Source organism: Chaetura pelagica, unplaced genomic scaffold (assembly GCF_000747805.2).
Source record: "Chaetura pelagica isolate M959 unplaced genomic scaffold, ChaPel_1.0 scaffold109, whole genome shotgun sequence".
NCBI classification, from domain to species: Eukaryota; Metazoa; Chordata; class Aves; order Apodiformes; family Apodidae; genus Chaetura; species Chaetura pelagica.
This window is the reverse complement of record NW_009970725.1, coordinates 4,498,265-4,512,830: the sequence shown is the minus strand read 5'-3', so window position 1 is coordinate 4,512,830 and position 14,566 is coordinate 4,498,265. Positions and strand designations below refer to the sequence as shown.

Here is a 14,566-nt window from a genome sequence, read left to right as displayed (position 1 = left end):
GGTAACTACTAAGAGAAGCTCAGGATCAGATGAATTTGGAGAACAAACTGTTTTCTTATTTACCTGGGGCAGAAATGCCAGTTCTAGACGATATGTTGGCAAGATACTCTGGGAAGCTTGATTGCTGTGGCATGTGCTTCACCTTTTACTGCTGATTGAAAGGTTTCATTTTCCAGGGCTGTCAGTCTGGCACTTTACGTGAGCAAAAGAGTGTCTGTTTGTTTAATAGCTTAAAACTGATGGGGACAAAAAAGAAGTGGAAAATCAGAAATGTACAAGGTGGTTGTATCTGAAAAGAGGAGTGGGTTATGTTGGGCTCAATTGGAAAAGGCAAAGGAGTAGAAAAATGAGCTGAACTGGAAAAATATAGTGCACTCTTGTCATGTGGCATCTTATGTGCTATGACTGTTGTGACTATTTCATTCTTCATTGTTTTTAGAAACAAAATGCATTTTACAATTGAAACTTATCTATGTAGTTTCTCACAGTTACTCCTACTCTGCAAATTGAAGGTTTTAGCCAATTTTGTTCCTGCGGTCATGACAAAACCTAAGTGTAGAGTAATGAAATTACCTCAAATTGGTTTAAAGTAATAAAATTTTTTAAAAAGAAGACTAGCTGTCTCTCGTTTTGTTTTGGGGTTTTATTCCCTCCTGCCTGAAAGGAATTATGTTGCTGTATCATAACATTGGTTGCATATTTCAACTCTTTTATTTGGAACCTGGTAAGAATTTTTCCTAGGTAGATGTAGCAGATGATGCACAAAAGCAGCAAGTAAATTTTATCCTTGCTGCAGTTTTTTTTATTGTATCTGGCCTTCCAACTGAAAGAGGACTCCAGTCTCAACACTACTGTTCCCTGCCTATGACAAATGATTACATAAAAACTGAATAATCATGTAACCTTTCGGATTTACAGGGCTGCTGTATCTTGTCACTTACACATTTATTATTTCTTTTCAGGCATTGGAAAAATACCCCAACTCACCAATGACTGCAAAACAAATACTGGAAGTCATTCAGAAGGAAGGGTTAAAAGAAACAAGGTCAGTTTTTACATGTTTTGTGAAGCTTGATGATTGTGTTGCCTCTGCCACCATGTGCATGGAGAAAGCTTGAGATGGAACTAAACACAGGCCTTCTCTCACTTGGATTTGTGGCATGGCACTTAAATCTTCAGTGTGACATGCTGCTGTTACCTGTGGTAGCAGGGGTTGTGCTGATAAAGAATTTGGAATGGAAGGAGAGCGGTTTTTGAACACTGAGCTAGTCTGTGTGGCTGCAGAGGTAGGATACTGAGTTGTTTATAATGGTGCTGGTTCAGATGAGTATGCGCCTTGTTCCTCAGAGGTGGCTGAATACCTAGTAGGTCTCCTAGTGACTGGGAGATGGAAACCTGGGAAGGAAGTAAAAGGAGTTAAGGAAGACTGGTTGGTTGGTGGGGTCTCCTACAAGATGCAGCTTCCACTTCTGCAACAGTTAAAAAAGTAAAAAATTTGTATTCTAATGGATTGGTTTGATACTTTTTGCTGTTTCAAAGCAAAGGGAGACATCTGCTTGTATTTCAATTATATTCTTTTATATGGAACTTAAAATCTAGGACAAGCCCATGATGAGGATCAGTAACACATTATGTGTTATTCCTGAGCTTATTCTGGTGAACTAGAAGTATTCATGGGACATTTTTACCAAATTCACTATTATTCGTAAGAAAAAGAACACTGCATGATCATTTGCATTGCATCACTGTGCTCTGCTTTGTTGGTAGCCTCATAATAGCTGTATTCTGGTAAAAGTCCAAAAGAGATGTTATGCAAGATTATGTTGAATTTGCTACCTTTTAAAGATATAAAATGCTTTAGTTCCTGTGAATAACTTGTTTTAAGTATATTTGACAATTATGCTGAGGAAACAAGGGGATGAAAACTTTTGAAAGTCAGTGTCCAAATGTGTGTTATGCTGCAAGGATTTGCATAGAAGAACAAAAAAAAAAGCAGGAGAATCTAACTTTGAAAATCTATTTTTATTAAGATACTGTTTCTCACGTAGTCGATAGATTGCTTTCTTCTTCTAACATCTTGTGATGTGAGACAACTATATGGGAAAGGCTCATATGTCTCATAATAGCATCTCTTTGTAATTTAAAAAAATCTTGTTTCCCTGAAAAGTGTGTGAGTAACATTTTATGTGTAAAGCCTATGGAAGGTAGTGAAAGCAGTGTTTAAGATTTAAATATAAAAACCACTTTTAGTTGCTGCAGAATGAATAGGAGAAATCTTCTTTTAAAGAGGTTCAAAGCTAGATTTCTTTCATCTCTTCAATTACTGAGAAACAGACTTGCAGGGGAACAGGAAGGAAATTCGTAGATTCATAGAATCACTTAGATTGGAAAAGACCTGCAATTACATAATTGAGTCCAACCATTAACCCTGCTCTACCAAGTCCAGCAGTTAACCATATTCGCAAGTGCCACATCTAGATGACATTTAAACACATAGAGTGATGGTGACTCAACCACCCCCATGGGCAGCATGTTCCAATGTCTGACAACCCTTTCAGTGAAAAAGTTCCTAATGTCTAATCTAAACATCCTCTGGTGCAGCTTGAGGCCATTTCATCTTGTTCTATCTCCATTTCCTTGTGAGAAGAGACCAGCGCCTACCTCTTTACAATGTCCTTTCAGGTAGTTGTAGAGGGTGATGAGGTCTCGTTCTGATTTTTCTCCATGGCATGGTATGCACAGGTATGTGTATGTGTAGTAGATTGCAGGATACCACGTGATCATGAGTATCTAGATAACTGAGAAGGATAAAATTCAATGTTCTTTACTCCTTACTTGAAATACTGTACCATGTTATAGGCTAAGTCATCCTAAACTGATTGGCACAGAAATTCCAAATTCCGCAATTGTAAAAACAAAGAATGTTGGTTCTAGGTTTGTTATTTTCAAGTATTTGGATATTCATATAACATCTAATTTCATGTAAAAGCTGTGTTTCTGCTGCATATTGGTATTGATTAGGCACAAACCTGGAAACTTATTTCAGTGTCTATCTGTTAATAGGAGCCAATAAGGTATTTTACTTCATATACATATTTGTTGATTTAGGCTCATGTGTAAGTCATGTTTTGTTTTCACTTAATTTTGAGTTTACAGTCTGCCATTTACTTCATTCAGCTCTGCAGTTTCTTTCAGTATCTTTCTGCCAGTTGTTCTGTCACACTCAAGTCACGCTAGAGTAAGGTTCAGATTCATCCCACCTGTTTGGTACAGGTCGAGTTAACCTTTTTGAACAGCCCCTGGGGCAAGGTTAACCTTGTCTTAGTTAATTTCTTTTAACAACCCATTCAGTGAGGTTAACCTCTATAATTCTCTGTGCAGTACTGTAAGGGTAACGACCATTACCCAGGAGGTAATACAAAACACAGCTTTACTTAAAGTTGAGTAGGATTATAAAGCTTGTCAAGAAACACATAATATTATTCTCAAAACAGCAGGTCACAAGCAGCAAAACTTAGCAAAATTGTAAACTATGTTACCCTTATGTGCCAAGAATAGAGTTAGAAACAGAAAGAGAGATGAAGAAAAAGGAGATAGAAAATATGTCACCACCCTCGGATCTAGCAACAATCTTAGCATAACATTGTGGTCCTTGGATGGTGGGTGTGTGCACCAAGTGTTTCAAGTCTGCCTCTTTTATGCTACCTGGCCAAACCTCTCCCGGATGAGACTCGGCCTGCTTTGTGCAGACTCAGTGCTGGGTTCAAGAATGTTCTGGAGATGAGTTGGTGGGAAATGGAAGTCCTGGTGTTCATTTGTTCTGCCCCCAACAGGGCTGACTGAGCAATGACCCTTATTTTCGTGCATGGTCTTTTGCAAGAGGGCATTCTGCCTATGCAGGGCTCCTCTCACCAGCCACTGTTCCTTATCGAATAAGGACAGTGCCCCGTTTATCAAGGTGACTACTAAACGCGGGGGACTTCACTTGTGAAGAGTGTCCAGATGGCTTATCGAATGATGCCCAACCCATGCAAATACAGAGCATGGTGTCCAGTTTGTCAGGGTGGCTGTTTTGAGACTCATTTCAGGACTATACACCAGTGTGGTACCTATGCTGTTACTAGAGATGATCTTTCCTGTTCTCTGTGGTACAGCCAGCTAAGATGAGCAAGGGATGTAGATTTATGAAGTGCAGTCATCTGGTTATAAGCAGTAGAATGGCACTAGCATATTTTATTCTGTATTGATTTGTGTTTTCTTCAAGTCTGAACTTGCTCCAGCAATATGTTACTACTTTAATATACTTCACTTATTCCTTTATATCGATTATCATTGTCGGTAGAACCTTGGCAATCCTAAAGTAAGTTCTTAAAAAATTTTCCTCTCTACTGTTCCATTTATAGATGAATGAGATTAATTGGCTTAGTAATTCTTCAAATATATTGCAGTATTAATCAATCTAAAGCTTTTTGCTGTGGTAGTAAATCTGAATGAATAACATGATTTTCAGTAATCTCATTGTCATTAGGTGTAATATTTAAAAGGACACTGTAAGATTATTCTGCTTCTTTTGTTTGCAATAAAGATACAAAGTTGCACTTTTTATTACTCAAATAATTAAATACAGTAGGAGGAAAGTTTTGATGCTACAGAGCAAATCTGTATTAGAAATTAAAATAAAAACTTGCTGACATGTCCTATGAGACATGTTTCCTTTATCTTGGAGATGTACAGCTCAGTTTTGTTTTTTTAAGTATCTTTCCTGTTGTGATGGTTGGTTGTTAAAATGGTCAGCAGGTAGGCAGTTCTGCTACTCCGAAGAAGTGAAAAATTTTAAGGCAAACTATTTTGAGATGTACAAAATCAGGGGAGGTGGGGGAGGAGGGAGAAGTAGTTTTTTTACATTTGTGCCTGTGCTGGTAGTGAACAGTGTCAGGTCAACAGTTCTGGACACTGAAATCTCTTTACAAAGAACATAGACAGCAGCTCACCTCAGTGTACAGTGCTCTCTGGATTTTCCTTCCTAGTGTCCACTGTCCCATTCTTTTGAAAACAGTCCCCTATCCCATTGTCATTTTCTAGACTTGCAACCTGCTGGTTATACATCCTAGCATGAGATTTTGCTGATTATGCTAGTGAGACACAGACTGCTTGTCAGAGCATGATCCACTCTGTTTTCAGTGCTTCTTTCCTTCTGTGCTGCTGCCTCGCTATTTGTTCTCCATCTTGTATTTCTGCTATTACTTATTCCTGTTAAAGTCTGGAATTACCCTTACTGAATTGTATTCATGTCTTCTGCAGATGGTTTCTGTATTAAGATTGCTTTAACATATAGTCTTATCTTTAAGCATGGATGCAGCCTTTCCAAGTTTATTGTCATCTGCTTATTAGAATTTGTTTCCTTTTGCAGCATTATATTTCTCTGCTTATGAAAGCCCCATGAGAGGCAAGGTCTGAAGACTCATTAAATCAGGCTATATGATACCTACTGCTGCTTCTCTAACTACAGGGTCTACTATTATGTCATAAAGAGTATTTTCAGAGATTTGAAGTAACTTTTTCTTCACAGGTCTGTGTATTACTCAACTCAACTTCAGTTACTGTATCTCTGCTTCCTTGACCCTGCCTTTTTTCATTTTTTTTAAAGATACTCACTAGATGTTTTCCAGTATTTTGGAATCACTCCTATCCTCTACAAATTCTCAAAAATTACTGTTGGTGATTCTGAGAGTAGTCCAGTCAGCTACAAATACCTTATGCGATTTCAACAGATTCAACTGATCTAACAACATCTAATTTATTTAATTATAATCTAATCAGTTTTTCTGTGTTTGTTCCTTGTTTTATTTTTAGTAGCTGTCTAATCATAGACACCTTTCTAATTAGGTGTCAATAAAGAAAAGGTGTTCCTGTGCATCTGGTATAAGTGCTCAGTGCCACTCCTTCATGGAAGAGCAAACCAGTTGCCTATCTGTTGATGTGCTTACAGTCTTTGTGCATGCAAGTTTAATTTCCAGAAGCCCATTTTCTTCTTTTTGCATTCTCCTGTATTTTCCTAAAAATGAAGAATCATCCCTTCATGAATTATCAAGACTTTCAGCGGCTTCTTTCCACTGTTTAAAGTTAAACCTAGTACTGCCATCCTTTCTAACTTCTCTTTACATCTTCTATTCAAGGATTTTTGTTCCCAACACAGTTCCAGGAACTACCCCGATGTTTTTCTGTCCCCATGTCTTTTCTGAAGAGCTGCCTGCATGGTCATAATGAGGATATTTAAATAGGTCATCTGTTTCAAAATTTTTTGCTGATTATCACAGAAAAAAAGCTTCTTTCTCTAATTCTCCTGATATCTTACTATATTAAATTCTGACTGAAATGCCATCCTTGGATTTGTTCTCTATTGCCATTACCCAGAAATTGCCTGCATGACGACCAGAAATAACCTGTCTATTCCTTACTGTTTGGGGCATGCATCTTCATGAAGAATAGGGCTGATTGAAGACTGCTTAAAATTATCAGGGAGAAAAAAATAAGATAAGTTGGAATGAAAAAAGGTGTTTGGATTAAGGAAAAGAAGACCTGAGTTAAAAAAAAAAATAAATAAAAAAAATTCAAATTAGATAGTACAAGGATTTTTTTTTCTAACAGGTACAGTTGGTTTCTGTCATGAGCTGTGAGGGAGATGAGAGGAAACTCTAGATCTCTCTTAAAACAAATTAGATACATGTCTACCAGGAATTACATAGATTTTTGTTGATCCTGCCTTGAACTAGGAGAGTAAACTAATGTGTCCCTTGGTATATATTTTTATATTAATTCTTTGGATCAGTTTGCAGTACTTGGGTCATGCATGTTATTTGAGTCCTAGGGGAGAATATCCAGCCAAATTCTGATAAATGTTTAATGCTAATAACCCTAGATTATGTCTTTGCTTTTTGTAGTTCCCTTTCTCCTCTGCTTGATGAGGCTGGGAAATTGAGTTGTCTGGATAAGACTAAAGCCAAAGATTTTAAGTACAAGTTAAAAGCCAATAAACTTTCAAAATGGGACAAGCAATGTTTAATTTTTTGAAGTGCAGCTTTAGCCCACAGCTTATGCTAGCTGTTTATTTTCCTTCTCCCTTAGACTCAGGACTGTGAACACTGGAATGGATAATTCAGTGGTATTTTTGCTGTTCAGCTAAAGTAACTGACCTCTGTATTGTCAAGGAACTTTTAATTACTCTGTTCAGGTTCGTCTCATTCTGATTTTAATTTTCTAGTAGGAATCTTAAACTTCTTTCTCTTGATGTTTCTTTGTTGATCTGAATTTCAGCTATGAGAATAATCATGGCGTCAGTTCTAGCTGCTCCTTCTTTTATTCTCTGCATGTTTTGTCTTTTGTTACACAAGATTAAGTTATCTATTGATTTATTGTTGTGACAGTGTTTCAGAAGACTTAAGAAGAGATGCTTGCCACTGGCAGTAGTGGTGTTTTTTCTGCACTCCACAGTGTTGATAATACCTATCATGAATGATATAATAACATATGAAGTCTCTGAGCTTAGGAAAGCAGCAAAGTATGAACCTAATAAATCTCAAGACACTTACAGATTCACAGTCTTTGTGCAGAAATATTAAACTAGTGGGTTAGCTAGAATTAAACCCACTTTGAACTGCTGAGCAGAGTCGTCAATGGAATAAAACACATGATCCATGCAAGGCCTGTCTTTAGCTCTGAAGTGAGACAGTGCTCCTGAAAATATTACTGTCACTTCTGAATCCTTTGATCTTTTCGACAGTGTCTCTGTAAGCCCTTGCATACTTCATCCTTAGAGCTATTGGCTTAAAAATAAAACCTATTCTCAATGCTGCTGTTTCTGTAAATAGGCTAAATAAGCTGGCAACTGTCTTCTCTTGTTTATCACTTTCAGGTTTCCTGTTTGATTGTGTATGCATGTAGACAAAAATTTACTTCCTTTCTCTGTAAAAAAAATTAATAAAAAATCAAGTGCCTCCAATAAACAAAATCTCTTAAGAATTTCACTGAAAGAAAGTTTTTCTCTTATGGCTTTGGTTATTACCAGAAGAACACAGTTCAAGTTGAAGAGTCAGTTAAGAGTCTTCTGTGATTGCATACATCTGAAAGAATGTAGGAGCTTCTTCAGCTGAAGGAGTGAGGAGTATATTGTTTTGTCTTGAAGGTAGTTATTCCCTGCAATGGGCTGAAAGGAAACCTTGACTGGAAGAGAGAGAGCAAGCTATTTTTATTCTTTTGCCTGGTATTATTAAGTTTATTTTTATGCTTTTGACTGTAGAGCAGTGAAAGAAACAAACTTTCAGTACAACTTCTCTTTCTGCATAAGTTCACTTCAGACACGTCTTCAAAATGCTTTTCTTCCCAGTGTAACATCAAACCACCTAATTTGATAGGCAGTTGTGATGGCAGTAATTCACCCAAGAGTTTCTGCTACATGGATCTTCTTTCTCAAATTGGATCAGCAATCCCGTGGTCTCCAGTTATGCCAGTCTGCTGTCTTCCTTTTTTCCTTCCCACATGTGAAACTCCATTCATTTGACCATTCTATGTGCCTGGTGTTTTTTAAGTAACAGAATGTGGACATTCCGGATTTCAGTATTTGTTTCACATTCTGGCTCACAACCAAGCAACTTTCCTTCTTTAGTTTGGTCCCAGGACCAATTATGAGGAAAAAATCCCCTACAGTTCCATCATTTTATCTGGGACCTTCCACAGATAATTTACAACAGCTCAGAAAAGTTTGTGTGGCTTTTCCTTTTTTCCTTTGCCCTTCATTTCTCATAATTTTGAAACTTGTTCATGTAAGTTCAGGTGAACAGAGATTTCAGAACAGTTTATTATATTTTTTTAAATGTAACCTTTTTAAAGGTTATTTTGTTGCTGTTGCTTTTCCATATACTTTTTTTGCTCCTATAGTGTACAGTACTTCAGTTTTCTGTTTGGTGCAATAGTTCTCTGTGTTTTCATGCTAAAATATATATTCTAAACACCTTTCCACCTTTCCTAGAAGTAATAGGAAGTAGTGCTGCTAGATTTTTTTATTTTGTAATTTTTAAAATAATTTTTTAAAAGATCTGCCATAAAGTTGTTTGCTTTCAATCTATTAGCAGCTCTGCAAAGTGTTCTACAGAGATTGGGAAAACAGGAATCCAATCTTCATGACACACTTGTTTCCTTGGTACTATTAAAATATTCTAATTTTACTTGTGTAGTTACTTAGGTAGTAAAGCCTAACCTATATTTTCTCAAAAAACATTATGCTAGTGCCGTGTATAAAGCTTTTTTATTTGTCTGATGCTTTACTGATGAGGGAGAGTGGCCCATATGTTCATTAGATGTTCAAGTTTTAATAATTAAGGGGAAATAAGTACATTTTAAAAGTTAATTTATTTAGCTTTAAAAGGAAAAATTATGGTTGTTGAATTTTGTGATGTGATAAACAGGTTTCAACTTCTAAAGGTCCATGCTGCAAAAATATTTTATCTTTGAAGGCATGCTCAAGTCATCTTTATCACAGCCCAATTTGCTGAAGTAAAGACCCTTATAATATGTTAACACCATTAAAAGATACTCCTTTTTTAATACAGGCGGACATCCTACAATTTAAATGTAACAAATAATGGAGAGCAGTGCAGATGCTGATGGTCTTATAAGATTTGCTAGTTATTTTGTGCAGTAGTGAAAGCACTTCCTATTAAAGGACATCTTATTTTAAAGTAGATGGACATCACTTGTGACTCTGTGAATTTCTCAAGTTAAGTGTTGGCTTTTTTTGCACAGTGTAACAATTCCTTTATCAATGTATTTTGATGTTTGCTGTAATAATTTAAGTTGCGTTTTCTTTTTACTATGTTACGTTTCTCAGTATAGATGACTAATTGAAAGGAGCTGGAAAGTGGTAATGTCGTTCAAGCTTATGGAAAGAGAAACCTCCTGCATTATAAATTGGTGCTACCATGTGCATAGTATTATCCTAGAGCATTTACTGTATGGTAACTGCCTTCCCGTATTTCTCCTTGAAAATGTAACTTTTCTTTTAGCAATATTGAAATAATTATGCCACACATCTTTTTTCTTTAATGTTTCTGTATTTCAAAGAGTAATGTTACATTAAAGTCTGTTTCTCCTTTTCAGAAAGAGAAATTAAATAGGGGGATATCCAAGAGATCTAAACACATTCAAAACAATCAGATACTCACACAGGTTAGGAAATATTCAGGAGATCTTTAATCCATCCTCCCAACAGTGCAAGTTTTTTGGTTTGTTTGTGATGGGTTGTTTGGGTTTTTTGGTGGTTGGCATTTTTTTTTGTTTCAGTTTGGTTTTGAACGTGTTTGTGTATAGTAAATTTACTGCTAGTGTAGTGCTTTAAGCCTGATTTCTTTTTTTTAAATGAAGAGATTAAACTTTCCACAGTGTTTTCATTTTTTTTTAAATCCAAAGTCTGCCTGCAGTTCTATAAGCAGAACCATGACTATGTGGAAGGTAGGTAGATACATGCTGTTCCATTTTACTACCTTTATCAGCCTGCTTTACCAGCGTCTTTTTAAGAGGAGGAAAGACATAGTAGAGCTTTTCCAATAGCAGTTGTCCATTGTTGTCCAGAGCTACAACTGTCAAAAATACCTTTGGGAAACTGAGATTTAACGCAATGTGTTCTCTTTCCATCATTGTTCTGAAGTGGAGATCTGTTACACTAACACTAAAACACATAGGTAATAAACTAATATTTAAAAATAAAACTCAGAAATAAGATCTGCAGGAGAGCTTAGAATCAGTGTATGCTTGTTAGGGGCAAAATGTGAGAACTGCTGCTGATTAACCAGCAACCTTATTCAGCTCTCTTGTGCTTAGAAGAGCAAGAATAATCTACTGTATTTCCTTTAAAAAGTGTTTGGGCAAATATGATTCAATACATAAGCTTGTCAGGAGCAGCCATTATATCAGACTTTCAAACACAGAATGATATGGAGGCTTTAGCTAGAAGCAGTCACCTTTTGAGTGAACACTCTGGTAAAATATTCTGTGTAAAAGTGTTTAATCTGTTGATGACTTAAAACCTGCAATGAGAATTGAAATCTGGCCCAGGACTTGAAGACATGCCTGGCTTAATGGATTTTTGAGCTTTTGTTGCAACATCTGAATAACCTACCAAACTGCTTTTTCTTATAGGTCTAAGGTGAATTATTCTAGGTTTCAACTTGCTAGTTGCCAGTTGGGGTTTATTTGTTTGGGTTGGATTTTTTTTGGCATTTCTGTTTTGTTCTTTGTATTTATTTCTTGTATTGGAAAGATAGTATTTAAACCTATTATTTATTACTGTTTTGAATTTCATATATCCCACAGCTGACTTTTGTCTTTATTTCTAAGCCCTCTGTCTTGAGTGACATGTGCAACATCCCATAAAATGGAATATTCTTTTTTTATGCTATTTCTAGTATTTCATAGCAACTGGGGAAAAAAAAAAAAAAAAAAAAAAAAAAGCCTAAAAGGAACACTACAATGCAGGCAATTCATTACAAATTTTCTTCTTCATATTCAGTAAATTGTCAAGTTCTTATTTTCATCTTTAGCGTATTTTTCACAGAGTGGAAGTGTAGCCATTTCTGGCAGACTGAATTTAATGTGTTTTACTTGAGTGTCAAAAGAGGAAACATTGTCAGGCTTTCTATGAAAGCATAATTTTCTAGTGATAACTTATTTTCTGGAACAGTTTGCTGTGGATGTCTTTATGTGTCTGTGAAGATATGGGTATGTGTTTCAGTCTACTTAAAACTAAACCATTTCATAACTGAAGGGGAAAATATAGAAATATTTTTTTTTCTCTTTTTCTCTTCGTATTGCATGAGCTGAAAAATTTGCTAGTTCTCTTATAGTCATGCACTGGCATATTTCATGTAGGTTTTTATAGAATCAAGACCACAAAAAGACTCAGAATGTCGCTGTCCAAGGACTGTGAAAAAGATCCAACCATAATACTTCAGAAAATTTGTTACATATGTGAATTTCTTTCCTATCTAAGGCTAGCTGTTAGCAATTCCACTTCATATATTGATACTTATAGTTAAGTCATCTTAATTACTGTGAAATTAAGTTATATTTGATTCCTTCATTTCAAAACACAATTTTTAAAAGTGTCTATAAACATCCTTTGCTTGCTAACATACTATCATGTGAAGGAAAAATAAGCTTATGCAGGATCTGATTTCTCTTTCAGTGGTATAGAAAGCTCCTGTCTTGTGTTTGTAATTCAAATAAACCCTAAATTTGTCAGTGAGGCTGTTTTATGATAGCTCTATGCTAGAACCAGTAATAGTGTGTCTGGGAAATATTTACAGTATCAATAGAGAGCTGAGAACCAAAATCTATATGTCAAATAAAGTATAAAGAAAATAACTTAAATATTGAACTTATGAAACCATGTTTATGTGCTTGAATGTGTAAATACATCTACAGACACAAATTCACCTTTGTACACATATACATGCACTTATATGGACATAAAGTGGTAAATCACAAAATTATACTCAAATACATCTTTCGCTCAGTTATTCCAGTAGCAGAGACTATGGGAAAGAGCTCAAAAGATTCCTAAGAACTGTTTTGCTGTTTGCTCTCAGTAGCTAAAAGAGGCAAAATTTCTTTTGATTTTATTTCTAATGATAAAAGGAAATACGATATAAGGAAAATGGGATCTAGTAGCTCTTCTGCTGGAAGGTAGTACTTAGTAAAGAAAAAAAACAAGCTAACTGAGCCTTGCTTTCAGTCAGGGAATCTTCTCTTGGCCAGTGAAAATTGGGCAATTTCAAACTCTGTATTGTCTAAACTGCCTGTCCCGTTTATCCAAAACTAACACCACTAAACCTAACACAACCGTTAGCCTTTCTCTGTTCGTAGTAGTACCTTAAGGATATTATTATAAACAATTGCATCGGAATATCATTAATTCAGTAAAATAGTAGTGAAACAAGATTATCTGTGCCCAGGTTTATGGTCCAGGTATTCATGTCTTTGTTAGTACTGTCAATTCTTTTCATATTATGCTTACAAATTAATTATTTAACAAAAATATTTAGACACAGTGATCAGGATGACTAAAAGAAAACAATTTCTAGTTAAGACTGAATTATATTTCTGATGCCACATTATGTAATGTGTGTCTCGACCCTTACATTCAAAGAGACTTTATTAATGACTTCAGCAGAATCAAGCTTGCTTTCAGATGGAATTATGTGCCCATCAAGAACAGCCAGTCTAAAAATCTGTTTTAATTATCAGTGATTTGTTTTTACAAAGTAATCAATGTTTAATCTTTTACAACTTTAAAACATTATCTGTGACATTTTGAAATTAGACCGACATTTTGTTATTAGTTAAAAAGAAACTTAAGTCTCTTGGTTCCAGACTTAGTGAGCTATGTAAGTAAAAAAAAAGAATAAGGAAATCTACTAATAGTATGAATTGAACAGCTGGATCAGCAGAATCAAGCTTGCTTTCAGATGGAATTATGTGCCCATCAAGAACAGCCAGTCTAAAAATCTGTTTTAATTATCAGTGATTTGTTTTTACAAAGTAATCAATGTTTAATCTTTTACAACTTTAAAACATTATCTGTGACATTTTGAAATTAGACCGACATTTTGTTATTAGTTAAAAAGAAACTTAAGTCTCTTGGTTCCAGACTTAGTGAGCTATGTAAGTAAAAAAAAAGAATAAGGAAATCTACTAATAGTATGAATTGCAACAGCTGGAGTAAGTTAAAACACAAAAATAAAAGTATCTGCTCAGTCCTTTGAGGAAAGGAAAGAACATCTTGCTGTGCTGTTTTGCCAAGTTAAACTCCCTTATGTGCAACAAGAATGACTTAAACATTTCACATCCACGCAAATATTTTAATTTGACCCAATACAATAGATCATATGTTGTTATATTTTTAAAGGTACAAGATATACTGTGATTGCTCGTTCTGTATTTATTTGCAGGCTTTCGTTAAAGATAAGAGCTCTTAACAGAAGTATTTTAAGGACACAATTCACATGTATTAGTAAAACTGTAGTAGTTACATGTATTATAAAGTGTGAAAGTATTATTTGGCTTACAAAAGTGTTTTTGTTGGAAAAAATATTACCAGAAAACAATAATTTGCTTTTGCATCGGTATTTATTTGCGATTTCTCTCAGCTTCCATACTCTTTGTATCAGTTTGACTTTTCTGCTTGTATTGGTGATTTGAGCAGAACATTCTCAAGTGCTGAATTACTCTTCAAATACAAATGTATTGAGAAAAAGCTTTTTTGTAAGGGAAGGAATGTTTCTTTTAATTCAGTCTGTCTTTCACATTATATAATAGATTTTAGAAGTCCTTTTTGTGTCAACTGGATGTGAACTGAAGATGCAGAAATGGGATGTTCTCATGTTTCTTAACTTCCTTTTTCTTCTTTTGGATTGGATACAATGTTTTGGATGCTAAAAATAATCATGACATTTTTATGTAATTATAGCAGAATTTGATGTTTAGTTTCAAAATTCTAAAGTCATACAGTTAGAAT

The 14,566-nt window shown here is 35.2% G+C and overlaps 1 protein-coding gene across 1 annotated transcript in view; it reads left to right on the top strand.

Moving 5' to 3' along the window:
• Positions 1–967: 967 nt before the first annotated feature.
• ASXL3 (additional sex combs like transcriptional regulator 3) overlaps positions 968–14,566 on the top strand; it is a 102,441-nt gene continuing 88,842 nt past the window's right edge. Inside the window, exons 1-2 of the mRNA XM_010006824.1 lie at positions 968–1,045; positions 8,032–8,034. Coding sequence (XP_010005126.1) covers positions 990–1,045; positions 8,032–8,034 — 59 coding nt within the window. The 5' untranslated portion in view covers positions 968–989. The remainder of the gene's footprint in view (positions 1,046–8,031; positions 8,035–14,566) is intronic.